The sequence below is a fragment of the Eretmochelys imbricata genome, chromosome 16 (assembly GCF_965152235.1).
Source record: "Eretmochelys imbricata isolate rEreImb1 chromosome 16, rEreImb1.hap1, whole genome shotgun sequence".
Taxonomy (NCBI): Eukaryota; Metazoa; Chordata; order Testudines; family Cheloniidae; genus Eretmochelys; species Eretmochelys imbricata.
In genome coordinates this window covers 17843817-17870895 of record NC_135587.1, presented here as the reverse complement: position 1 = coordinate 17870895, position 27079 = coordinate 17843817, and the positions used below count along the sequence as shown (strand labels likewise).

At 44.6% G+C, this 27079-nt stretch overlaps 1 protein-coding gene across 1 annotated transcript in view; it reads left to right on the top strand.

Annotated features, from left to right (window-relative positions):
• Positions 1–27079, top strand: part of DDX31 (DEAD-box helicase 31) — a 68697-nt gene that overhangs the window by 13191 nt on the left and 28427 nt on the right. Inside the window, exons 10-16 of the mRNA XM_077836047.1 lie at positions 3259–3378; positions 3766–3872; positions 4168–4391; positions 5213–5389; positions 9215–9274; positions 16802–16852; positions 18600–18739. Coding sequence (XP_077692173.1) covers positions 3259–3378; positions 3766–3872; positions 4168–4391; positions 5213–5389; positions 9215–9274; positions 16802–16852; positions 18600–18739 — 879 coding nt within the window. The remainder of the gene's footprint in view (positions 1–3258; positions 3379–3765; positions 3873–4167; positions 4392–5212; positions 5390–9214; positions 9275–16801; positions 16853–18599; positions 18740–27079) is intronic.

Below are 27079 nucleotides of genomic sequence, written 5' to 3'. Positions count from 1 at the left end.
TGCTTAGTCTACAGCACTGTCTGAAACAGGAATGTATTTGTCATGGAGATAACAGCTGGATTTTTTCCCCCTACTGTTAAAATCTCACCCTTTTTATTTAATTGTAAGCAAATAATCCTAAACAGTGTTCTTGCATGAGTGGATATTACATATATAAGAGCTGTGTGGGAACCAACATTTCCATTTAGTGGGAAATTCCATGATTTTGACATTTGTTTTAGTTCTGAATCGGAACAAAACCAAAGATTTTCTAAATATTCTGCAAAACAATTTTCAAATGTTGTTTGTTTTGATTTTGACTTTTTTAGTTTTATGTTGTAATTTATCATGTAAAATAAATTTAAAAACAAAAAATTGAAGTGTTCTATTATGAAGAAGTCAAAATGGAACTTTTCGACATTATCGAAACCTTTCATTTTAATTTTTTTCAAAATTTCCTCAAAAATCAGCACTTTCCCACAGAAAGTTTTGATTTAGATGAAAAGGCATTTTCCAATGGAAATCCTTTCCATTGGAAATTTTTTTTGCCAGTTCTAATACATACATATACACCTTGTGTGGTTAAAAATCAAAACTTTTTTTTTTTTTTCATTTAAATTATTTTTTTAATGAACCTTCTATGGTTAAATTTGCTGTAAGCGATTAAAATCATTTAAATAACATTTTAAAAATATGATGCTTCACTGAGCCCTCCTCAACTCTGAGTGAGTTAATGCTGCTTTTCAAATTATATATAAAATCAAGAAGAAAATGCATTTAATTTTTTGTGATCCATTCAAACTTATAAATGTCACAGCCATGTTCGACATTAAGTATCCGTATTATTGTCCGTCTTTCTAATGAAGCAAATGCTGGTATTTACATTTTTTCGAAATGGAAGTATTTCCAGATTGTGTTGTGCAGAAAAGCTTTTGCCTTAATTGCTACTTAAACTGAAACTAAAAGTATGTGCAGAGGGAATGTTTTCTTCATTTGAATTAGTTCATTCAAAGTTGGGAAGCTGATTGGGAGTTGAAAAGGTAGGAAAGCTGGTTTTCTCCTCCAATCTATGAATAAAAACCAGGTGGAAGACAAAGAGGTCTACTAATTCTAAACGTTTGAAGGATGTGGTGTCAGATGTTCAAAGATATTACATAAGAATGGCCATCCTGGGTCAGACCAATGGTCCATGTAGCCCAGTATCCTGTCTTCTGACAGTGACCAATGCCAGATGCTTCAGAGGGAATGAACAGAACAGAGCAATTACTGAATGATCTATACCCTGTCATCCAATCCCAGCATCTGGCAGTCAGAGGCTTAGCTATCTTGGTTAATAGCCATAGACGGACCTATCCTCTAGGAACTTACCTAATTCTATTTTGAACCCAGTTATACTTTTGGCCTTAATGATGCTGATAAGTGCCTTTTGGGGTTTTCAGAAGTGCCAAAGCAGGCTGGGTGCTAATTCTCTTTAATTTCAACTCCCATTGATGTCAATGGGAATTAGGTGCCCAACCTGTGTCGGCACTTTTGAAAATCCTACGATGCACCTATCTGCATCTTTAGGTGCCTTTGGCAGTGCTGGGAGCTAAAGATGAGCCAGCACTCTGATCACTTATGTACCATCAGCCCTTCTCCCCCACACAAGGCTGAGTGGGGATATGTAAGATAATTAACTGGGAAGGCTGATGAACCAATTAGCCCATCTATAAGAAAGGCACAGAGAGGAAGTAGTGGAGAGAGGGCCTGGGCTAGCTGAGGCTGGTGTGTTCCGAGAGCTCAAGTAAGGGAGATCTCTGTTCCTCCCTAGCCCTGTGGGAAAGGGCTAAAGGTGACGAAGCGCTGTAAAAAAATTTGCTGCACAAGATTGTGTTGGGGTTGGTGATGGGAATGTAAATAAATCACATGAAGTTGCCTCTTACTGCACAGAGTCTGAGAAGTTTCTGGGGCATCAGAGTACGGGGACAGAGCGTGTCTCGGTACAGTGCCTACATACCTTTGAAAGTCTGGCCTATGCTGATCAGAAATAATCCATCCGTTCACTAACTACAGTTAATATTTCCTTTGTTTTAGAAACCAGTTTTAAATGCAGAGCTTGTTTTGATAAACTTGCTTTTTTTTCTGGTACATCCAGCACAAATTTAAAATGCTGGTTTTGTGCAATTTTAATTGAATTCCAGTTTACATCCAAATGCGGCTTGAAAAAAATCAGAAATTATCATCTAGTAAATAAGAAATGCATCGCTTGCCATTAGCTAACATTATAAACCATGTAAAATTCAATGAAATGTATGTCCAGCTATAAAATTGCTAAAGTAAATGTGTATAGATACAGTGTATCCTCCTGGTTAGCAAAAACAAGTACCAAATTTAGTGTAAAAGCTATATTTTAATCATTACCAACCAGTTAAAAAAAAATTCATTCTAAGGAAAATAACTAAAAGGTACAAATGCAAGAGAAGATTTAAAATCAATTCTTTAAATTTAGGTTTCCTGCTTTCTGATTTAAGTCATGATTAACAGTGATGATTTAAATCAGTCTACCCAGATATAGGGGGTGTGTGGATATCTGTATTTTTATATTATTGTTTATATATAAGCAAATTGTGTTTGCGTGTGTGCACATATATTTATGCACACGATAGCCTCAAACCCCCATTATCTAAATTTGTCACTGACATAGGAAAACCCCCTGCATTTATGAGGACAAGACTTGAGAGCCAGGAATGCCTGTGTTTTAATCTCTGATATTGGCTCACTTTGTGGCCTTGGGAAAGTTATTTAACCCTGCCTGTGTAAAATGGAGATTAAAATATTGGCCTGTCTCGCAGTGGGTTGCATTAATTAGCTGTATTTGTACAGCATTTTGAAGATAGAAAACTCCATATTAGTGCCATGTATTATTTATATTAATGATGGAAATGAAGAGCTAGTGTAGTAGATAACCTGAAGAGTGAAGTGAGCTATTATATGATAATACGCATGCTGCTATCCAAGAATGGGCACTTCTGCAGAGTAAAGCTGAAAACTCAGATGCATCTCTTGCAAACTAGGGATTAGTTGTCCTTGGTTGCTTTTTAGCTGTGTGAAGCATCTTCTCTTTAAAGAACTAGAGTGAAATCCTGGCCCCACTGAAGTCAATGAGAGTTCTGGCATTGACTGTAGTGGGGATGGGATTTCTCCCCTGTACTCTGCGGGCTCCAGTTCCCAAGTCCAGATCACTGCTATTACCAGATTAAGGATAAACTGTGAACTCTTTATTTAATTTAATTTGAACAGATTACGTAAAGGAATAAATATTCTCATTTCAACTCCTGGCCGCCTGGTTGATCACATCAAGTCCACAAAGTGCATTCACTTCCGTCGTATTCAGTGGCTGATTATGGATGAGGCTGACAGGTAAACTTTTAAGTGTTTAGACATTTGACATGGATAACGAGAACCTCTACAGCTACATTAGATAATGTATTCAACATTTTAAAAATAAGAGATCTAAACCATAATGCTCCAGGGCATAAACCAACCACTTAGTGCCTGGGGTTTGGATGACGTTTCCCTCTGGGCAGGTTATTCTACAGTTGTCCATTACAGGGATTCTTGCACCTTCTGACACATCTGGTGCTGGCCACTGTTGGAGATAGGGTACGGGACTAGACAGGCCACTTGTCTAATCCACTATGGCCCATCCTATGTTCCTAATTGGCTCATGTAACCTTGAGCCTTCTCTTCCTTCTCTTTTCCTCTCTCTTCCCATAATGTCTTCTGTGCTCTCCATCTTATTTGCAGGATCCTGGACATGGGCTTTGAGAAGGATGTGACCGTGATACTCAATGCTTTAAATGCAGAGAGTGAGAGGCGGCAGAATGTCCTGCTCTCAGCCACGCTCACAGAGGGTAAGTTATAAATTGGGGAGTGGTCCTGCTTTGAGCAGGGGTTGGACTAGATGACCTCCTGAGGTCTCTTCCAACCCTGATATTCTATGATTCTATAGACATAGTTGGTGGAACTAGGGATGCTGGGGGTGCTACTGCACCCCCGGCTTCTCCTGTAGACCAGCATGCCTTGCTCTTGAGGTGCACATGTTTACTCTACTACACTAATACTCAGGGAGACAAAGCGGAACAATTTCCTACAGTTTACTTTCAGAGAAGCTTCTGCTTTGTGTGTAATGGATTTTGTTTGGTGCAGGAGTAACGAGGTTGGCCGATATCAGTTTGCATGATCCAGTGAGCATTGCCATTGTGGATGAAACCTGGGACAGAACCACACCAGAGCAGGAAGCCATGTGTTCACCAGCCCGCATGGTAGAGGAAGGCTTTGCCATACCGGAAAAACTCAAACAGCATGTGGTGCTGGTTCCCAGCAAACTGCGGCTTGTCACCCTAGCAGCTTTTATCCTGGGGAAGTGCAAGGTGAGGCTCCATCTGTGTTGTATTCACACCTGATTGGAATGAAGTGGCTCATGAGCATTTCTGCCTCCTATTTTTCTATAGGGTCATGCAACTGAAAATGAAAGCGAGTAGCAGATGGGATTGTGTTCTGCTGCATAAAACCCAATGGCTGAAGTCATTCCATGGTAGCCTGATTTTGTCTGTGAACCAAATCCTGAGCTCCTTCCTTGGGCTAAACTTCCACTGAATCCAACTCTTGTGTGTGTGTTTTCAAGGGCTCTGGGGTTGAGGGCCAGCTCTACATATATGGTGTACACACACACACACCCACCCCCGTTTGGAAACACGAATACCTAAATTGCATTGTGTTCTGATGAAGGTCAGACTTGGGCTCAGTCTAACTTCCTCTGGTCAGGAGTTGTGGAACTAGGGGCCTTCCACTGAGAAATCCCTTATTTCAGCACCCGAGGAGCCCAGCCTAGGCTCTGTCAGCTGTAGTGTTCCAGTGGCATACAGCTGTCTCAGATAGGGGCATTGCCTGGTCCTAGGCCATCAAGGGCCATGTGGCTTATATCTAGGACTTTGATCTGTGTTCAGAAGTGAACTAGGAGCCAGTGGAGTGTGCAGGGCACCAGCGTGAGCTGTTCCCCTCTGTCTTCCTAGCTCAGCCGGGAGGCTCCTGTGTGTGGGATGTGAACTTTTGTTTTTAGCAGCCAGTTTATGTGCCAACATTTTTAATTGGTCTGTCTTCGGATGTATTAGAAATTGAGGTCATTGGGGGCTCAGAGAATCGTCAGAGGCTTATAAACATGGCCGTGTGTGTGTTCTTGTTCTCCCTGCAGTTTGAAAAACGCCACAAGATGATCGTTTTTTTCTCCAGCTGTGAGCAAGTGGAGTTCCACCACAAGCTCCTCCTGAAAATCCTGCTGGGAGGCCAAAAGGCTGAAGAACCTGAACGTTTGCCGCTCCCCTCTTCACACTTGAAGTTCCTGCGACTACACGGCAACATGGAACAGGAGGTGAGTACCACTGAAGAGTGTATTAAAAGTGGAATGGGCTGAGGACTGTCCTCATTTGCCCCTCCACCCTAATCTCCTCCCCCACAGGAAAAGTTTTTTCACATCCTCTGTTTTGTTCTACAACCACATTCCAGTTACGTGACTGGGGTAAAACTGATACATCATAATAATACGAATACCTCGCTTTTATATCGCCCCTTTGATCGGTGGCTCTCGAAGCACTTTACAAAGGAGGTCAATATCATCATCCCCTCTGGTACATGGTGCTAGGACTGGAAATTGGTCACTCACTGTGCTGTTGAATCTATGCAGCTGTGCTTCTAGGCATGTTATGGGTTCTTTATACCCAAGGGATCACATGGTGTGAACAGAACACTGGTGAAGGGGTCTACAGATGCTGTCTTGTAGCAGAAACTTCCTCTTCCTTCTCCTCCTCTTCTGATTCCAGCCTTGGTCAGCCCTCTTAAGTGTGGCAACATGGTCCAGCAGTTAGGGCACAGGTATGGGAGTCTGGAGACCTGGCTTCTATACCGGACTCGGCCAATGATCCATTGTGTGACTTTGGGTGAGTTGTTTCACCTTGTGGGGCCTTCGGTTTCCCCATGCATTAATACGCAGAGTGATCCACGCCCGCGAAGCGCTACGGCAAAGCTGTGCTGTTGTTTCAGTGCGCTGATGCAGTCACACAATGTTCCCCAGTGGACAAACTTAAACCATTGCCCCTTCGTGAGCCTACATTTTCAGCTTTCTGAGCTAGGCAGGAAAGTTCTCTGACTAGCAAAGGAAATAATCGTATAAAATAACATTTATTATGAATAACATTCAGGACTCGGTCAGCCAGTGTATCAGCTAACAAATTGCTGGCCCCATTATTTTGGAGCTGAGCAGAGTGGCTTTGGCTGCAAAGAACAGTCCCGTGGGAGGGAGTTGTCTGGCAGGGGATTGTATTACAGCAACCCAACGAAAGATCACCTAACAAAAGCGACTGGTGTGTTGGTGTTGGATATGCAGGGCCTCGCTGACCAGCTGATTAGAATAAGATTTGATCCAGAAGGAAGTGAGAGGCCAGGAGAAGCGTGTCAGTTTCTGCTGTGAATGTTCATTCTCTCTTAGTAGGAGAGTGAAACGTGTGAGCCATTGTCTCTGAAAAGTCAGCAACCCTCTCCCTGCCCCTCTCCCAGGGGGAGAGTCACTGCCCTGCCCTGAGCAGCAAGGCAGAGATGGCAAATGAACAGTGCTCATTTGATGAGGCAAGAGGTGAAGAGCCATTGTTTCTCTCGCTCATTCCCATCCTGCCAAGACCAGGAACATGTGTTTCGCTGTCCTGTATGCTGGCCTTCCTTCAGCCTGCCCGCCTGAGAGCAAGCAGGCCTGGTCTGGTCCGACTCTACCCCGACCAGCTGTTAAGGCAACAGAACGCCACTAAGTAGCTGGCATCAAGGGAAGGGTTTTGCCTTTTTAGTACCCAGTGTGTAATTAGTGCTTGATGTCTTCAAATTAAGAGCATTAATGGAGCTAAATTGTGGATCCCATATGGTACTGCTGAGCACGGCTGCTGTCAGTGTCAACAAGATGCAATGCGTTCTTTTCTTCCGTTTTTGTTGGGAGAAGGTTGGGCATGTCAGGGAGGCCCAGGCTGCTAGTGTCCTTCCTCGGAGCAGAATGATGCGTCCAGCCAGGGCACAAATGGGTAAAGATTCCATAGATGCCTCTTTCATCTAGCCCCCTGCTAGAAATAGACCTATATTGATAGGGATTGGAGTTGGAGCAAGGCTTGGAGAGTGAGGGCAAGGATACCTTGTGGGGGAAAAACCTGCTGCCAATAGATACCAAAGAGACATGTGATATTCTTGAGGCTAGAGAGAGCCTGAGCTAGAGAAATGGAAAGGGTGAGATCTAAGACAACTCAGGAAAGTAGATTGGGACATGTTCACTGACTTCCCTCAGCTGAGCAGAGAGGAGAGGTGGTGGAGACCAGGTGGTACAGTAAATTAAAGCATTCGCTTTTTGCCTCTGGAGACCTGGGTTCAAGGATTGCCTCATGTGGGTTTGATGGGGTGATGTAAGTCAAAGTCCCTTTTTATTTCACAAGAAATTACAGTGTGGTTGGATGCAATAAACAGTGTCTGTTCAGGAAAGTCCCAGGGCTGGAATAGCAAAAGGTTCTGCAGGTAGAGCTGGAGGTGAATTGGTGGAGCTGTGTCGGGTCTTGGCAGAGCTGTGCGAGGTGATGTCAGATGAGCCCGTGTTCCAAGCTCTGTTAGGGTGAGAGACGTCTCTGGTGACAATTCAGTGTATATGGCCCAGGCCATGGTGACAAGGCTAAGCTGCTTCCCCACATGTGAGTGTCTTCCTGGGGATGATGATGGGGGAATGGCAGGGAGGGTCTCGCTTTAGAGTGGGTTCGAGAAAATGTTTCATTCAGCTCAGCAGTTGATGATTCTGATACTTAAGCCCTCCAAGATGTGAGTGCTGCATGGATTGGGGGAGAGGAAAGCAGTGATTTTTTTTTTTTCACTGTCACAGTGCTTTAACCCAACTTGATCGCTAGGGGGAACCTCATAGAGTCTCCCAGGCAGAGTTATATCTAAGCCAGCAACTAGACCTGCCTCCTTCTAGTCCAGGGGTGGGCAAACTTTTTGGCCCTAGGACTACATCGGGTACAGAAATTGTATGGAGGGCCAGGTAGGGAAGGCTGAGGGCGGCTATGCCACCCCAAACAGCAAGGCATAGCCTGGCCCCCACCCCCATTCCAGCCCCCAGGAACTCCCACCCCCATCCAACCCCCCTTGCTCCCCACCCCCTGACCGCTCCCCTGGGCCCCCCCCCATCCAACCTTCCCTGCTCTCCCCACCCCACATTACCTCTGGGGTTGGGGGACTCAGGGGGGCTCAGTCCTTTCCCTGTGCATTTCCCCTACTCGTTTGGCTGCTCTTCCTGGCAGTCGGGCAAGGCTTGCTTCCTGTCTGGGCTTGGCTGCTGGGGACAGGGGCCAAGCATGCTGGAGGTGGAAGGGGGCCCTGGTTTGCTCTGCCCCTTTCCCCAGCAGCAGGGTCCAGGCTCCTTGACCACCCCCATGCAAGCCCTCCTGCTCCTTGCCTCCCCCCACCCCCTGAACTCCCCCTGACCATGCCGCCCTGGAGCACCAGATCTGGCCGCTGTAGCCGTGCCACCCGGCCGGAGCTGCAGCCATGCTGCCAAGGTGCTGGGGGAACTGTGACTGTGAGGGAGGGAGGGGAGCAGAATGGGAGGGGCCAGGGGCTAGCCTCCGCCCCGCTCACCACGCTGCTGGGGAGTTGAGCTGGCTCCTTTGCAAGCCTGTCCTGACCCCGCTCCCTGGCAGGAGCTCGGGGGCCAGAGGGAGGGGTCCTGCGGGCCGGATGTGGCCTGTGGGCCGTACTTTGCCCCCCTCTGTTCTAGTCCAACGTAAACTACCGTTTTCTTCTTTGGTGGGTCCTTTTCCCACAGATACAGGTGATTCTTTTCAGCATACTAACATCACCCTCCCGCCTGCGTCTTCACAGGCCCTTGGGATGTTGGCCATCTTGAGCTGGGCATATGCATTTGGGCCAGCATCAGATGCTGCACCTTCCTCGATGGTGTGATCATCTTTACTGTGTGGAGTGACACCACTATTGCCATAGATTTTTTTCTCACTTCCAAATCTCCTAAGGTGCTGGGATGGAGCCACAGAATTCCACCCACTTCTCGAAACTGGACAGAAATGATGGACGATGAAGAGGGTTCAAACATAAACTGTTAAATTTTAGTTATTTGCTTTACAACAGAGTATAAACATGTGCTGTGTTTTTTTTTATCCTCCAGGAAAGGACAGCAGTGTTCCAGGAGTTCTTACAATGCAAGACAGGCATCCTACTTTGCACTGTAGGTAACGTAGCATACAACATGCAAAAGACTATATGGGTCTTGATCTGGGAGTGGGAGAGCAGATGACTTGGTGATAGGAGACCTTGACCTAATCCTGACTCTCTAGGGGAAAGGCATTTATCGGCTGTATGCTGTAGTTTCCCTCGCTTGTAGAATAGGAACTTTACCGCTCTTTGTAAATTACTTTATGATCCTTGCATGTAAGGCACCATCTGTAAAGTGTCTGTATACCTGCATGTCTTGGAAAATGTGTCCATTTGTGGCAACTTGCCCTACATGTGCAGTAAACGAAAAGCTGTCCTGACTTGATGACTATCCCAAGGTTAAAGACACAAACATGCAGGGATTAAAGGGAAGACCAACCAGAGGACTACTTCATTATAACTGTGTTTTGCTTTGTTGCTATCCATGGCTTGCCCTTCAAGCTTCCTTCAAGGGTGGGGAGGGAAATTGCCATGCTCTACTAAAGTTTGCTGGCACCCTTGTGTAGATGTGGCATCTTCCACTTCTAGCTTCTGACCGGTCAGTGCCACAGCTAGCCTGCTGCAATGGTGCAGAAGGCTGCACGATTTGCTCTCTAATAGTGGCAGCTGTTGATCTGAAAACGTGTGAATCTTGGTGATTTCGACACACGGCAAACTTGTAAATTACAGTGATCGGGAGTAATTAGAGCTGAGAAACCCTCTCCAGCTCTGAAATTACTCTTTGCTGTGACATATTGTTCTTAAAGGGAAAAGGTGGCAGGTTTGTGGGGGTTTGTAGTTTAATGTATTGTATGTAAAAGCCATAGTTTGCACTGGGATTACCAAGCCTGAATAGAGGAGCCTTTGACTCAGAGTGTTGCTTCTCCCAGATTGTGACACCTGCAAAATGTGCCCATCTGATGCTAGTCCTGGCCTGAGGAACCCACTTCCGTTTGCTGCTTGACCTTGATCGAGTCACTGTGCCTCGGTTTTCCCGATAATATCAAGATAATATTTATCTACTGCGACATGAGGAGGGCTGTAAATCTTATTAATTCGCTGATGTTTGTAAAATACTTTGAAACTAATACTAAGGCCTGGGCTACATGGGGTGGGGGGGGGAAGCGGGTTCGAACTAAGATACGCAACTTCAGCTACGCTATTCGCGTAGCTGAAGTCGAAGTATCTCGACTTACCTGGCCGTCCTCACGGCAGCGAGTCGACCACGGCAGCTCCCCCGTTAACTCCGCTTACTCCTCCTGCCGAGGTGGAGTACAGGCGTTGCTTCAGGGATTGATTTATCGCATCTAGACAAGACGCAATAAATCTATCCCCAATAGATCGATCACTACCCGCCAATGCGGCGGGTAGTGAAGTCATAGCCTAGGTAATGCTAAATACTATATAACTGTTATTTACTAGAATCTGTGCTCGCGCTCTATATTAAAAGCATTTTCAGGGAAGTAGCATATTACCGTGTAATTATGGGCCAATCCCAATTTAGAAAGCAGCATGCAAGGCTGTGTGAAGGTTTGATGGGTAGTAAATGTAGGTTTGCTAACAACATATTGTTCCAGTTTTCTGCAGAAGTGCAGATGGAACATAAACATGTTGTCTTTTCTGTGTGGCATATGTTCAAAGTTATCAAGTCTGTAGTTTTGGTCCCTCCATCTCCCATCAATGCACAAATTCAGATCTGCTTTAAGTAGATGGATGAAGTGCAAGGGGAGTGAGCTGCAAAATCCATCCACAGAAGTTAGGGAGAATTATAATGAGCACGGTGCAGCTGTGCAAATGCACCTCATTCCTGAATTTCAATACATCCCCACCTCTTCTGTGCCGATCACATGGCACAAAGGGCTGGTTTGAAAATTCCTTTTCACTTGGAACTTGATCCAGGTTTGGAACCCAGAATCCACAGAAATGAAAGGCTGGTGGCTTAACCCTCTTCCTCCTGCTAATCATTGTGCCAAGGTTTTAACTGGGTGATTCTCAACATCTAAGAACCGCAGTGCATAGTAGATGCTTTACCGGATCACACAAGAGCACAACAGTTGGTGGTGGGTGAAGCTTTCTACTTCCTTAAACCAGCCTGTTGCTTTCTAGCTACGTGCCGCGATCATCTTTAGCACAAATCTAGACAAAGGCAGTTGGAGAACTAGCCTGTTTTATAAACCGGAGCTGCTCCTTGGTTTGTGCCCTGCTTTGTTCATTTGTCTCAAGCCATGACTAGGCGGCTGCAGGAGTATGTCTCTGGGCTGGTGATCTTTAGTTAAGTACATTTATACTCAGCATGGACCCTTTATAAACAGCTGGGAAGTTGGTGTTGGTTCCTTGGGCTCACAGGATCCTGCTGCAACGGGGCTGGGTGGGAAGGGAGAGAACAGGAAGATTTGGTTACCTTCTTCCCAGGTAGAAGTAGAGGGAGGAGACTGAGCCTTGGACAAAGAGATAGAGATGAATCAATTTGCTGCAATTTGCTGGGCACCTGCTCCTGGGAGAGACCATTCAACAGGAAGATGGATTGGGAGAGGAGACGCAGTCTACGACAACCTCCTTTACAAGATACTCCGCTCTTGGGAACAGGGTGGGGACAGACGGGAAGATAAATAGGATGAAGGGGAACAGAAAGGAAGATACTCCAGTGGTTAGGGTGCTAGCCTGGGACTCTGGAGACTTGGATTCTGTTCTCTCTTCTACTACAGCCGTCCTCTGCGACCCTGAGGATGTCACAGAGGGCTTGTCTGTATGAACACTTAGTTTGTGGCAAGCCGGGGTATAAATCTACCTTGCACTAGCCTGCTGACTGTCCACGGGGACCCTGCTGCTGCACTCTTAACGGTTCCCTAGTGCTCTTTGACTTACCCCACCGTGAAATGGGAGTTGATTAAAGCACACAAAGGAGCTTTTAGTGTGTAGCTGCAGGATCCACATGGATCCTTAGTATGTGCGGACTAGTGCAGGGTCAAGTCACACCCCAGCTTACCACAAATTAAGTGTTCGCACAGACAAGCCCTTTGTCTCTCTCTGTGCCTCACTGCCCCGTCTGGAAAATGCGAGCCATATAAATACCTTAGGGAAAGAGAGACACTTAGCACTATTCCCGAACTGCAGGTGCCACCTAACACGCACGTCCCCAGGGCAGCCAGGAAATGTGCCTGCCTACTAGTTCATTGCTCTATCTGACAGCCGGTGTCTTCTATACAGTTGTCGTTCCCTGACTAGCCGTGAAAATGTTTCACGTGGGGGAGTTCCCAGCCCCTTTACTAGAAAGCCCTCTACGTGCTTTGTACCCATAAGGTGCCAGGTCTTGCTCACTAAACGCAGGCTTCTGTTACTTAACAAAGAGCCGTGGAAAAATAAAAATCCCTCTTCCTTCCTATTTCTCTGTGACTCCGGCGTCTCTCTCACTCATCTTTCCATGGTGGCAGTCCCTGTGATGCTTTGTTTCTTTCATTATTTATATAATATAATATAATTTTTTTTTTTTGCCATGCAAAGTAGGCTGGCAAACAAAGAATAAAGAGGCTATGACTCTCCAAGGGTTTCCTGCAGCTGAAGTTCTGCGCAGCTTCCTTCGGGATGTGCCTTTTAAACAAGTTCATCTCTTCCAGGGAGAGAGGAAAGATCATTTGGAGATTGTTTGCTGTTTATTCAGTCACACTAACTCATCTTGCCAGTTTTCTGGCGGCCCCAGCCAAGAGCTTTCGCCTCTGACAGCTTCTGTGCTCTCTCCTTCCTCCTCTGATTACGCAGCCCAATCTGTCACCCTGCCGGTGGGGGTCTCTACCCTGCTGATGGCTTTCCACACTCAGCAGTAATGACTTTTGGCAGGCCGGGTAAGCACGAGAGCGCCTTCCCCAGCTCAGAGAGCTGTTAGGCCCTCTCTCCCTGTTAGCTAAAGCACTTTGTGAGGTTCTTTGGTAAATAAATGAGTCATTTTAATCCAACTGACAGCCTGGCACCTGAGCAAGCTGCCTTCCATCTGTACTTCTAGGCCTCATGTAGGCAACCAATTGTCAAGCCCAGGATCTTCAAGACCTCACCACTGAGTGTCTTTCAAAAGCGACTTTAGTGATTTCTTTCACCGTCATTAGGTTGCACAAGAACGACCAAGTGGACCGAGGCCCAAACAAAAGTTTCATGTCCATCGGTAATGTTTTGTGGCAATTCACCTTGTTTAGCTTCCTCAGTCACTTCCCTGACCCCACACCCTGCCACAGGCAACTAACACAATCTGGTGACAAGAATCGGTGAGAGCAGAAATTCCAACAATTTCAGTGGTCCACCCGGCTGGATACATCCTGATGCCATGCCCTTCTGCGGCTTCCAGTCTAGCTGCAGATGGGATCAGATGAAACACGTGTATACGGCTTCTGCGGTTTTTTTCCTCCTTGCTCTATCGCTGTTCCTTTCACATCGTTCCTGTAAAATAGTCTCCATGTTCCTCCCACTCCCGGATGGAAGGCCCATTGCTGTTGAGATCTGTGGAGGCAGTGCACTCAGGCACCAGGTGGGAGGAGGAGCTCCTGGCTTGGGCCAGCAGGGATCCCTACAGCTGATTACGGAGTGGTGTTGATAGGCTGCAAAGGGCATTTTCTCGCTTTTGTCATGTGCCTTGGAAAAACTAAGGGGAGCATTAAATGGAAGATCCTCTGGACTTCCTCATGAATGCAGAATAGTCTTTTCTCACCTGTAATCTCTGGTTCTCTATCGTTTCCACTAAAGATGTGAAGTTAAGAGCCAGATTTTCAGGCCCCGCTTCTGTTTTTGCGGGAGCAGTTCTTGTGCCCACAGATAACTGTGGTCACCTTTTTGCACTCACTGAGTTGCAGGCCTGGCTCTTTGTAGTGAAGTGATAGCTACCTGGCTGTGTTTCAGATCAGCTGGGTAGAGATGGAATTATTGATATTTGCACCAGCAATTTCTTTGAGGCCACGTGCAAATCTGGCCCTAATTGTACTAGCGATGATATCAGCATGTTCATTACTGACATGCATCGTACCGTGCCTGGCGTGCTTCGACACACTGAGTGTGGCAGCGTATCTAGTTATAAAGTGGACTGGGGCTAGTCAGAGCTCATTCTCATATCTCTGCTGTAAGTGGTAAATCCCACTTCTATTAACTGGGTCTTTAGAATGGAATCAAATAGCTGGTCAGAACTGAAGGAGTTGGTCAAATCAAATTTAAACCTCACTTTTCTTCACTGATACCAGGATGTCACCTCTGGAGCATTGAGAACCGCTAAATGTGACCATCTAGTCTAGTTGGTGCTTGTAAAAGGGATATTTGTCCCCGCGATTCTGTAGCTCTGTCTGGTACCTTCCCAGAGCAGATTCCCAAAGAGTATTTTATGGAGGTTTATGAAGTAAGAATCTCATCGCATATGGGGTGTCCCAGCAGCAGAAGGCGAATAGGCTCAGAGTTCTACCACCGAACTGCCCTGTGCTGCTTGCACGCTACGCAGTTTATAGGAATAGGATCCACAAGAGACGCACGTGGGCTAATGTTGAGGAATCTCTGAAGGACTGCAGAGCTTTCCAATTACCAGTAAATCACATGACCTCATTTTAAAAGGCTGGTATAATCCTCAAGAGAATAAATGTTAGTAATTAGCAAACTAAACTGAATCCTGCTGCTGATACTGAGAAGGCAGCATGGCCTAATGAACTGAGCAGGAGTCTGGGAGCCTAGAACTCCTCCTAAATTCTAATCCCAGCTCCTACCCCTGACTCTCTGTTAGGACAAGAATTAACCTCTTCATTTTTCTGACTGCTTTCCCAAATGTACAATGGGGATAATGCTGTTTACAGCAGTGGTTCTCAACCTGGGGCTTGAGAACACAGGTTCAGAGGAATAGGGTGTATTGACCTCTCTGATCTTCCCGTACTGCTGCAAAATTGATTTCTCCCTATTTATTTGCTTTAATGTTCTTATGTGACTTTTTGCACCTCTGCTCATCTGACTGTAGGAGTGAGCCGTTTCATAATGAGCACTTCAGGGCGAAAGGATGTGTTGACTTCCAAGGGTATGTCTACACTGCAGTTAGACACCCGCGGCTGGCCTGTGCCAGCTGACTTGGGCTAAGGGGCTGTTTAATTGCAGTGTAGACGTTGGGGGACAGGCTGGAATCCAGACTCCATGGCCCTGCAAGGTGGGAGGGTGCCGGAGCTCGGGCTGCAGCCCCAAGCCCAAACAACGACATCATAATTAAACAGCCCCTCAGCGCAAGCCCCATGAGCCCGAGTCTGCTGGCACAGGCCAGCCGCAGGTGTCTACATACCCTAAGTAGTCTCTATGCAAAGTGGCTCCTGTTTGACTTCACTTGGAGCCACAGTGTAACCTGGCTGGCGTTCATGGGAAGGCCTTTGCTGCTGGAACTTTGGCTTCCTAGTCTTTCACATGCGTGGGAGTTGCTTGAAGACACTTCAGTGGGCGGCTGACACACTTTTAGCACATTAGGCTCCTACTTACATTCTTAATGTGTTCTATTTTGCAATGAGCTGAAAGATACATGTGTTCCAAAACATTTCCCAGCAGAGGCAAATCTGCATACTGCCACTGTACTGAGTGGGGCGATTGCTAAATCCAAGGAATGTGTAAGGATGATACTGATTCTGCAGGAAATCAGGGATGGGGATTTTGAAGCTATTTTGGAGGGCAATATTTAAACCTTAAGACCTGTTCGAAAAGGTTTGTTTGTAATCTTCACTGGCTGTGGGTATGTCAAAGGATCTCACTCAAAAGTCCTTCTGTAAATTGGTAAGCCAGTTCACTAGCCAGTGCTTCGTATAACTCTCCCAGCAGCGGCAGGGTTTCAGACTGTTCTCTTCAGGGCTGAGTTTTATTGCTCCAAATCAAAACCCGTTCAGTGTAAATCAAATGGCTAGATCAGCTCCCATCTTCTGGAGGAGCCCACCTGCTCCCTGCAAGTCTTGGTCTCTACTGAAGTGCTTGTTGGCCTTTTAAATAAGAAGCAGGTGCTTGGAAAGTAAACTCAGGCAAGTCGGTTTCCACTCTTAGGTTCTCATGCACTAGCACAAGCTGAAACGTCCAGATTGCAAACATTGCATTGGAACGCTTAAATTCAAACAGTAACATTGTTTTCAGAGGGCTACATACTGCCACCCTTAGTCATAGTGGATAGTATCTTCCTGTCTGAGCACTTCCGTTTTCTTCAGTGGCACCAATCAAGAAGTAAGGCATCACGAGCATGAGGGGGGCAGAATCTCTCCCATAGAATTTAAAGGGCCAAAGACTCAGCTAGCATAAATCAGCATAACTACAGTGAAGTGGGTATATTCACATCTGCTAGGGTCTGGCCCAGAATAATGAAAATATTTCTGGTTTTGTAAAAACCCTTTTTCGACTTTGTTTTTGTTTAACTCATAAACATTGGTTTTAAACTTTCTGTCTGTCTCTATTTAAACAAAGTATGTAAAACTCCCACAGCCTGAAACTCTGCATTTCCCCAAATATCAATCATTCTGAATGCATTGTATCTGCCTTTATTTTGTAAGCAGTTTTTAAAAATTGTGGTTTTTTTAAATTACTTTTAAAGGATGTCGCAGCACGAGGATTAGACCTGCCTCAGGTCACCTGGATTGTTCAGGTAGGTTTCCGTGTGTGCGCGTGTAAATAAATACTATATACTCGTGATCAGACAAATGAAACCTTGTATTGATACTCTTATACCTGGATACAATCCCTGAAAGCCGAGGGTCCATGCTAGGTCAAGTCCTACAGTCTCTGCGTAAGTGCCGTGGTCCACAGGTGCAGTAGATCCCACAGGATCGGGGCCCAAGCTTCCTTCTGGGTCACAGGATTCCCAGGTACCCTCTTTTTCCACAGCAGGATTTGCCCTTCTTTTGAGTGGGAGCTGGATCGAACCCTGAATAAATGGCAGGTTGTAAGTTCAAGGACTGAGGGCGAGAGAGGAGTGTGTGTAAAATATTGTTTATAACTTTAAAATAATTGTAAATTTTATAAGTTGACTTTGAAAAATACAAGGAGAAATATGGAACCCAAGATTTTCACCTACTAAGGGTCCATCTCCGTTGCAGCTCTGGGATGTAATTCAGGCACGCTCTAGCTTTGATCAAGCCAGCATGTTAAAAATAGCAGTGTGGCTGTGATGGCAGCTGGCCCAAGGTGCTGCCACCTCCCAGCAGATGTGTAGATGGTTGGGTACTAGCACGCTATGTTCACCAACAAAAAAGCCTTTTAATTTCTAGCACGCCCCTCGATGTAATTAGTCTGATTTTAATTTTAGCTAAAAAAAAAAAGAGATTTTGTAGCAAATAGCTGGTCAGAGGAGGATGGGGGCAAAGTCTTTAGTTTGCAGGCCAAATTTATTTATCCAAAGATATAGTTGCCAGTGCTTGAACACAGTGCAAATTATCTAAGGCCCTGGGAGACTTGTGCTTGTCCAGAAGGCGAAAGCTCGGTTGTCTTGAGAGCAGTGTCCATGAGCACTGACCTGCAGAGAGCAATTAGATTGCTCACAGCGTCTTACTCAGACCTCTAGCCAGTAGAATTTTTGCCAAAGGGCACAGATATAAAGACTAAAATGGGCTTTGGTCGTTGGGTTTTTTCCAAGTAAACTGCAGAGGGCTTACTTCTAAGCAGTATCTCTGTGCGTGTTGGTTTTCCAGGAAGCTTTGGGGGAGGACGTGTCCCAATTTATAGGACCTGATGCTGCAAATTGCTGAACACCTTTAATGCCTACTGAAGTAAATGGGTGTCACTGGTTTATTACTGGGGGCTTAATCAAAATGTTAATAGTGTCTGATGAGTAGAGATGGAAAGACAATTGGTCTGTATCCATCACCTACCTCCTACATAAAGAGCTGTACACCTGTACTTTGCCTGTGGTTGTTTTCTGCCGAGTAACTGGCACTGATTCACTTTAAATAAACCAGAGCAATTTAGCCTGACTTTGAATTTGAATCCTTCTCCTTTCTCCTGGCAGCTTTCCTCCCAAATGTACTGCAGGCAGCTTATTGCTCTGTGTGGGCAATCTTGTTTTTTTTAAAAAAAGGCAAACAGATTACTGACAAGCCTGTGTAGAAATAAAATTTAAAAGGCGAAGAGAGACATTGAGATGGGGAAACTGTCCTATTATCTGAAACTTGGCCAATGTGTCACATTCTCATGTCAAAACCCTGCTATGGCTGATGAGGCTGAGCTGAGTGATGGTTCCAGGGATCAGTCCGATGGGTTCTTTATAAACAGCCCCTTTCTAAGGAAGGCAGGGCACCCGGATCCTCTCTACGTTAATAGACGAGGTGCCTTGTTTATAATTAACACCACCGTGTTCTGTTAATTCCTCCTTTTCCCTCTCATGTTTCCTTCTGAAGTATAACGCTCCGGCTTCGCCTGCGGAATACGTCCACCGAATTGGGAGGACGGCTCGGATTGGCTGTCACGGGAACAGCTTGCTCGTCCTGACTCCTTCGGAGGCAGAATATGTCAACTCGCTGGCTTCTCACAAGATTAAGTGAGTCAGAAACCTGAACAAAAGTTTCAGCTCATCTCAGCTAATTAACCTTCCATGGCACTTGCAGAGGGACTGTGTCTTGTACAGGTTTTAATAAGAGTTATTAATTCTTGTGCTTCAGGACTAGCCACAGAATGGCAAAAAGAGGGAACTAAAACCTATAAAATCCTCAGTATGACCAATTTACTGTGTGGGGGATGGCAAGGAAGGGAGCTATTGTGCACAGTTGTTACCTTTAAAGCCCTGTGTTCAGACTTTGCCTACTGGAGGTCACAAGTCAAGTGAGCACCTCTGATGGCTACTGGACACTTGTCCACGTTGTCAGAGTTCACGCTGTCTCTTCACCAGAGATCCAGGACTGGCGTAACTGGGGAGTTGCAGGTCACAGTGGAGAGAGTTGGCCAAGCCGTGCCATATGTTTGGGCTCAGGACTGCAATAGTAGAGACTCTTGCAAGTCCTACTTAAGAGAGGCTGGTAGAACTGTACAGGGCCCTGGCACTGGGATGGCATGAGTGTTGCAGGCTAAAAGTGAGGTGTATTGGCAAAGCCTGGGGAGGAGGCTTCAGTAGCGCTTGCCGGCTCTGGCTAATCAAAGAATGTGGGCGTATGGCTGAGGAAGGCCAGACAGGCTAGTAAGGATGCCCAGAGCCTACATATGGATGGCTGTTCGGCAGTCTGCATGAAATGAGGTCTTAGTTCTCAATGGACAAGCATCCACATCACAAAACCCACCACCCTGTTAGTCCCTCTCTCAGCTCCCTCCTGAATAAAACCGAGGATGAACGTGTCATGAAGACCAAATTGCCTTCTGACCCTTAGAGGTGACCCAACATGAGGTACATTGAGAGGTGGGGGAAGTTTGCACTGCCTCTACCTGCTTTGTGTATAAATAGGAGTTCTGTGTCTGGGAGCCATCAGTCTTGAAGTTGTTGTGAACACTAAAGTCTTCCTCACAATTTAGGAAGGAAAGAGCCTACCTCTAACTAGGGCTGTGCATTTTAGAGTGAATCCTCCCCATCCTTGCTAATCACTGCTGTTTTGGAGCGCTCGTTACTTTGCCACCATGTCCCAAATCTCTTCACCAGCCATTTGGACGTTCACACCTTCCTGTACTCCTTGTATCAATGTCTCTTGTTGTTCAGAACAACAGCCAAGTCACATCACTGTGATATACAATGAACTGGCTTTTATTTTGCGTGTGTATTTATGGGGTGGAACAGCCCAGATTCTAGTTTGGTTTTGGATTCTTGAAATAAACTAACATTGGCAACAAATACCAGATTCTTCTAGGCAGTGAGCCATTTAGTGGTCTAACAAAGAGCCATCCATCATCCCAGGAAACAATCTATTAAGCAGACACCAGCAAGACCTGGAGCGCTAAGCTGACATGTTTTGGGGTTTTTTTCCTTCTCTTCCATGTAACAAATAGCACTGACATTTTAAAGGTGAAATCCCACATTATTGTGAGTTTTTAACTCCAGGTAGAAAGTTGTATTTTTGTTTGTGTGAGAGAAAGAGGTGAAATTGCATGTTTTTATTTTACTTTAATTTTAATTAGCAAAGTTTCAGCCTTTTGGGTATTTTTGAGACGTTTAAGGAGCAGTGTCTCCTGAGCTTGCTAGCAGTTATAGCAGCTAAGGAGACCTCTTGTTGAGCTGGATACTGATCATTGGGTGTCCTTAGATGTTATGTTCCACAGCTTGACCGGAGGAGGTGTATGTGAATGTATTTTAGCCCTTCTGAAATCAGTACAGCCAAATTACACTGAGTATATTGTCTTATTTTTCAATTTAATCTTCGTAATAAAACTTGCTTGCAATAGGATTGCGGGCCTCTAGAAGAGTGGAGTGTAATTCAACCACAGTTACCTGATCAGAGAAATGTGTGACTAATTGGGACAGGCCGGTGGTTTGGCTTGTATGTAGTGGCATATCTTGTTCTCTTCCAAATCATCGTGCCAGTGTATGTGAGGGGGCAACAGGCTAGAGAGGAGTGCTAAAGAATTACCGAAAAGATTTGGAAAGGCAACTTGAAGCTCAGGGCAGCAAGTGCCATCCATACAAATTGCCACCACACTTCATAACCTGAGCGTTACGGTGATAATCCTGACCATTTAAATTAGGGTAGAGGGCAAAAGCCAGCAGGCGCTGGACTGCCATGAGAACTTTTGTTCCTGGATCTTCTTTGTATCTTTCTATGAAGCCTGCATAAGTTGTTTGGGTTTGTGGTTTGTTTCTTTGCTTAACTGAAAATATGCTTTTAATTAAAGTCCTGATGGGTTTATCGGTTTATGTAAAATAGTAGGTAAAATGTGTTTCTAGGAAGACAAAGCACAAGACAGGTCGCTGGAATTTTGGTGTAAATTAACAGCTATGCTGATTTATGCCAGCTGAGGATCTGGCCAGGAGGATTTTTTCCTCCCCCAGTGGGCAGTGGGTTTAGGTTCAGAACTGTTCACAGTCGTAAATAATCAGAGCAGATGCAGCATGTTCCTGAATGAAAATCTCTTTCAGAATTAGGAATGATTACCTTTACTTAATTTTCACCTGTACCTGAAGTCGTTATTTGGCTTCTAAAATCTCAGAGCAGGGTTAGCCTTTGCCAATGCTGTTCCATTTTGGCTTTGCTGAGAACAGTAATACCCAGTGGGTTCAGGAATGCTGTATAGTTTCCTTTGCAACTTTGTTTTCTTGCTTTGCGTAATTTAATGTTACGTTTTCCCTCCCTAGCCAGAAATTCTCTCTCTCTCTTCCCCCCTCCCTCCCTGTCATTTCTTATGTATTTCCCTCTTTTTTTAAGGTTAGATTCCAAAATGGTCTGCCTCAGCCCTGTGTGTAACTAAAAGATTTTCCTTCAAAGGAAGGAAGCAAGATGCAGAAGAAAGTCAGCAAGATATGGATATATATATTTTTTGCTTATGTCTCTTTTAGTTCCTTCAAGTGTAATCTAGCCGCGCCTGCTTCGACAGCCATCAGATAATTTCTTTATCTCCTAACGGCTGCCTAACTAATTTATGAAGGAAAGCGCATCCACTTGAAGGCACGAGTCGTTCCCCCCATTTCCCCTTTGCATGATGCTCCCCGCTGTGAACTGAGTTTGCATATCTATAAGGCTGTGAGCTGGCACCACGCCAGGAGAGAGGAGCGGGGGTGACATATCTCAGGCAAATCAGTGTCAAAGGCTTGACATGTTCATTCACAGCTTTGTCAAAGCAACCTTTGGGGGTATGGGGAGAAATGCATTTCTCTTGCTTAAGTGGTTGCCATTTATGTTTTAATTTACCGTTATGCTTTTCAAAAACAAACAGAAAAACCCTCAGTTGTCTTTTTATGCTCCATTTCCCTTCCTTCCATTCCCCTGCCTCCCCTTTCCTTTCTCTACCTCTACATTCTCTGTGAAGGAATCTTCTCTGTGCAGGATTTCCTAGCTGCATAAGGGATGATGCTTGCATTCCACATAGGTTGGGATCTTGGCCAATGCAGAACCATAACTCACAACCCTTTGGACCGAATCATAACTTCTCTGGACTGGCTCCGCTCCTTCATGGCATGTCATGAACTTGATGTTTCAAGAAGTTGTGTTCACCTCAGTTTCTTTAACTGGGTATGACTGAAATAGCAGGGATGGTGTGGTACTGCAGGTCACAATCAAGGTTCATTAGCAGAACTGTAGGGGGAAGCTTTCCCATGTGCCATGCTTGCATTTAGCAGGGTGATTTAGCGAATAAATTGTGGAGCTGTCAGTATTTACTCTTGGGTTCTGTTCCTGGTTCTGCCATTGACTCCCTGTGTAACCTGGGAAAAGTTATTTAACCTGTCTCTGCCTCTTTTTCCATAGCTGCAAAATAGGTCACCTCTGTTATCCCTGTCTTGCAGGGTATTGTGAGTATCGAGATCAATTCCTATTTGTAAAGTGCTTTGAGATCCTCAGATGCAGGCGCTGAAGTGCAGAGCATTATTATTAATCTCTGAATTCACCAAATTTAAGAAAACAAAAAAAATAACTTTCAGAGTCCTTACATTCCTATGATAACGTTGATCGAGAAAGATTCCTAAACAGTGGTCCAAACTCTGCTGTCCTGTAAACAGGTATAAATCCATAGTAACTCCGTTGACTTTGGTGGAGCTACTTTGGCTTTACATCAGTGTAACAAAGAGAAGAATTTGGTCTTTTGTATAGAGGGATCTATCTACCCACCTCTGAATGTAGCCTCTTGGGAACCCAGGCCCCATCCTTCAAACATTCATGCATGTGCTTTACTTTATGTATTACAACTGGGAGTGGAGAGCAACACATCCAGTTAAAATGACAGGAGAAATTGAAATAGACAGCATGAAAATAAACACCCCTTGCGACACTTGGCTATGACACCAGATTGTCTCCTTTATTTCAAAAGGCTCCATGGGATTTTTAATGATCACAAACAGGCAGGGCATTGGTTTTACACGTAACCTGAAAGAGATGTTGAAGTTTCACTTTTTTGACTGTGATCCCAGAAAGGAAAGAAAATAAAGTCTTAGGGCTGGCATTGAAAATGGCTGCTGAGGCTATGTCAGACTTGGTGAGTGAGCTTATCCAACAGGGAGATTGGGTCTGATCAGCCCTAACCCAAGTAACATTGCATTCAATCGTAATGATTGCAAGATCTTGTGGGAAAGGGAAATAACTTGGCTGGGAAATGGATGCTGCAAGCTAGTAAAACAAAGTCCTTTACAGTATTTTGTTTTGCAGGATGGTGGGGGATGGAAAAATCCTGGTGATCCCACTCTTTTCCCCTAGCATCTAGACCCTTTGTTGCTGTCACCATCCTTCTGGGTGAGAATATACTGATTTTAGGAGCTCCTTAATCACATGACGAGCATCATTGCTGAGTGACAGTGAGGCTGTTTGGTCCCTACTCCAGAGCTGTATAGGCTGCCTTTTACAGAATCATTGAAATGTAGGACTGGAAGGAACCTCAAGAGGTCATTTAGTCCAGTCCCTGCACTCATGGCAGGACTAAGTATTAACTAGACCATCCCTGGCAGATGTTTGTCTAACCTGCTCTTAAAAATCTCCAACGATGGAGATTCCACAACCTCCCTAGGTAATTTATTCCAGTGCTTAACCACCCTGACAGTTAGGAACCTTTTCCTAATGTTCAACCTAAACTGCCCTTGCTGCAAGTTAAGCCCATTGATTCTTGTCCTATTCTCAGAGGCTAGGGAGAACAGTTTTTCTTCCTCCTTCTTGTAACAACCTTTTATGTACTTGAAAACTGTTATCATGACCCTCTTTGTCTTCTCTTCTCTGAACTAAACACACCTAGTTTTTTCAATCTTCCCTTATAGGTCATGTTTTCTAGACCTTTAATCTTTTTTGTTGCTCTTCTCTGGACTTTCTCCAGCTTGTCCACATCTTTCCTGAAATGTTGCACTCAGAACTGGACACAATGCTCCAGTTGAGGCCTAATCAGCGTGGAGTAGAGCAGAAGAATTATTTCTCGTGTCTTGCTTACAACACTCCTGCTAATAGACCCCAGAATGATGTTTGGGTTTTTTTATGACATTGTTGACTCATATTTAGCTTGTGATCCACTATGACCTCCAGATCCCTTTCTGCAGTACTCCTTCCAAGGCACTCATTTCCCATTTTGTATGTGTGCAGCTGATTGTTCCTTCCTAAATGGAGTACTTTGCATTTGTCCTTATTGAATTTCATCCTATTTACTTCAGACCATTTCTCCAGTTTGTCCAGATCATTTTGAATTTTAATTCTGTCCTCCAAAGCACTTGCAACCCCTCCCACCTTGGTATCGTCTGCAGACTTTATAAGTGTACTCTCTATGCCATTATCTAAATCATTGATGAAGATATTGAACAGAACCGGACCCAGAACTGATCCCTGCAAAACCCCACTCAATATGTCCTTCCAGCTTGACTGTGAACCACTGATGATTACTCTCTGGGAACAGTTTTCCAACCAGTTATGCACCCACCTAATAGTAGCTCCATGTAGATTGTATCTAGGTTGACTTGCCTGCCTGGAAGTAAGCTTTGTGTGTTCCAGTGGAGACTTGGATGCACTCCATGCCTTGTTGAGCTGGGGAATGATATGATGTGTCTGTATGTTAACCCGGAGTCTTCCACATGGCAGCATTTAGCAAAAGAACTTGGCTAAAAAAATCTGTTTGTTACATTTAGAATGCTGTGATTTAAAAATAAGAGCCCCTCTATGCTTTCACATGGGCACAGAGTTTGCTAAGGTAGAAAAACGTGGAGGAGCAACTGCATAATATGCCAGAAAAAAAATTTTGGCCCTCAAATTTTCCCAGAATTTTGGTTTAATTCTTAATACAGTACTGTTCATACAGCCAAATATTGGTCCTACTGAAGCCAATGGAAAAACTTCCATTGGCTTCAATTAGCACAAGATATGACCTATGAATGCTTATACCTGCATTTCAAGCATTTGTTTTTCAACACAATATTTGGGCGAGGGGGTTGTTAACATGTGGGAGAAAACCTTTCCTATGCTAGAGTTAAACATGCTCTGCCCATGAAGGCTAAGAATGCTCCATCTCACGTTCTGTAGTCTTCTGAGGAGTCCACCACTAAAACAAGGAAAGATGAGACCTAATAAAAAATAAGCAAAAAGAAACACTTTCTTTTCTGGGAGCAGGGGAAAAACCTTTCTTGTGTCTTAAAATGTAATTGTAAATCGGGAGTATCCATCCAGCAGGTGTCTCATTTTGTAAATCGGACGTATCCATCCGGCAGGTGTGTCTCCAATGGGGTCCTGCGGGGGTTGGTTCTTGGCCCTATGCTATTTAACATTTTTATCAATGACTTGGAAGAAAGCATAAAATCATCACTGATAAAGCTTGCAGATGACACAAAAATTGGCAGTGGTGAATAATGAAGAGGACAGGCCACTGATACAGAGCAGTATGGATCACTAAATAAACCGGGTGCCAGCAGAGAATATGCATTTTAATATGGCTAAATGTAAATTTATACATCTAGGAACAAAGAATATCAGCCATACTTATGGGATGGGGGGCTGTGTCCTGGGAAGCAGTGATTCTGAAAAGGAGTTGGGGGTTATGGGGGAACTGAGGAGGAGAAGAGAGGCTATTTTACCTCTATAGTGGGCATAAATGCAACTGCTGCTGGAATACTGCGACCAGTTCTGGTGTCCACAATTCAAGAAGGATGTTGATAAATTGGAGAGGGTTCAGAGAAGAGCTGTGAGAATGATTAAAGAATTAGACATCAGAAAACATGCCTTATAGCGATAGACTCAAAGAGAAGGTTAAGGGGTTACTTGATTACAGTCTATAAGTATCTACCTGGGGAACAAATATTTAATTATGGGCTCTTCAATCTAGCAAAAAAGATGTAACACAATCCAATGGCTGAAAGTTGAAGCTAGACAATATCAGACTGGAAATAAGACGGTACGAGTGAGAGTAATTAACCATTAGAACAATTTACCAAGTGTATTGGTGAATTCTCCAGCACTGACAGTTTTAAAATGAAGATGGGATGTTTTTCTAAAAGATATTCTTTCGGAATTATTTTGGGGAAGGTCTGTGGCCTGTGTTATATAGGGGTCAGACTAGATGGTCAGAGTGGTCCCTTCTGGCCTTGAATCTATGAATTTCTCTCTCTCATATATATGCACAGACAAGTGCACAAACTCAATTCCTTTCTTTTGCAGGTCACCTTAATGTTTATTAAATCCTTTGAGTTCGTCCAGGTGTGTTAGAGGTTCATAGTCTTATCAATTATTACTGTAAAACTGACCAGCTCAAAATTACTGAGGATAGGAACCATATGAAAACTTTATCTGGTACTTTTTCCATAATACACTAATATTTCCCAGTTACCCTGCTTCTTTTCTCTAGAGCTAAATTAATAATTTTCAGTTAAACCTTAAAATTGGAAGTGCTAATTATTGAAGACTTTATGGTAGGTGAGAGCCAAGAATCTTCCAATGGACTATAGTGTTCTTCACTTCCCACCCATGGCTACTGTTATGTTAGATTCCGCACCATTAAAGTGTGTGATAATTTTTCCCTTCAGTTTAATGGGAGCAAGATTATGGGTGAAATCGTGGCCCTATTGAAATCAATATAAAAACTCTCATTGACTTCAGTAGGACAAAGATTTCACTCCAGGTCTTCAGACATCTCCCAGGTTCCGTGTCCGTTATGGCAGTGTTGTAAATTGTGTCTGAAGTGAGACTTTTTGGGAGTGAAAAGCACTATAAAAACGTATCGGGCATCATCTCAGGCTGAAATTTTAGGCGTTGGTTCCTTCTGCCCCGCTTTACCATTCTGTGGCATTTTTGGGATC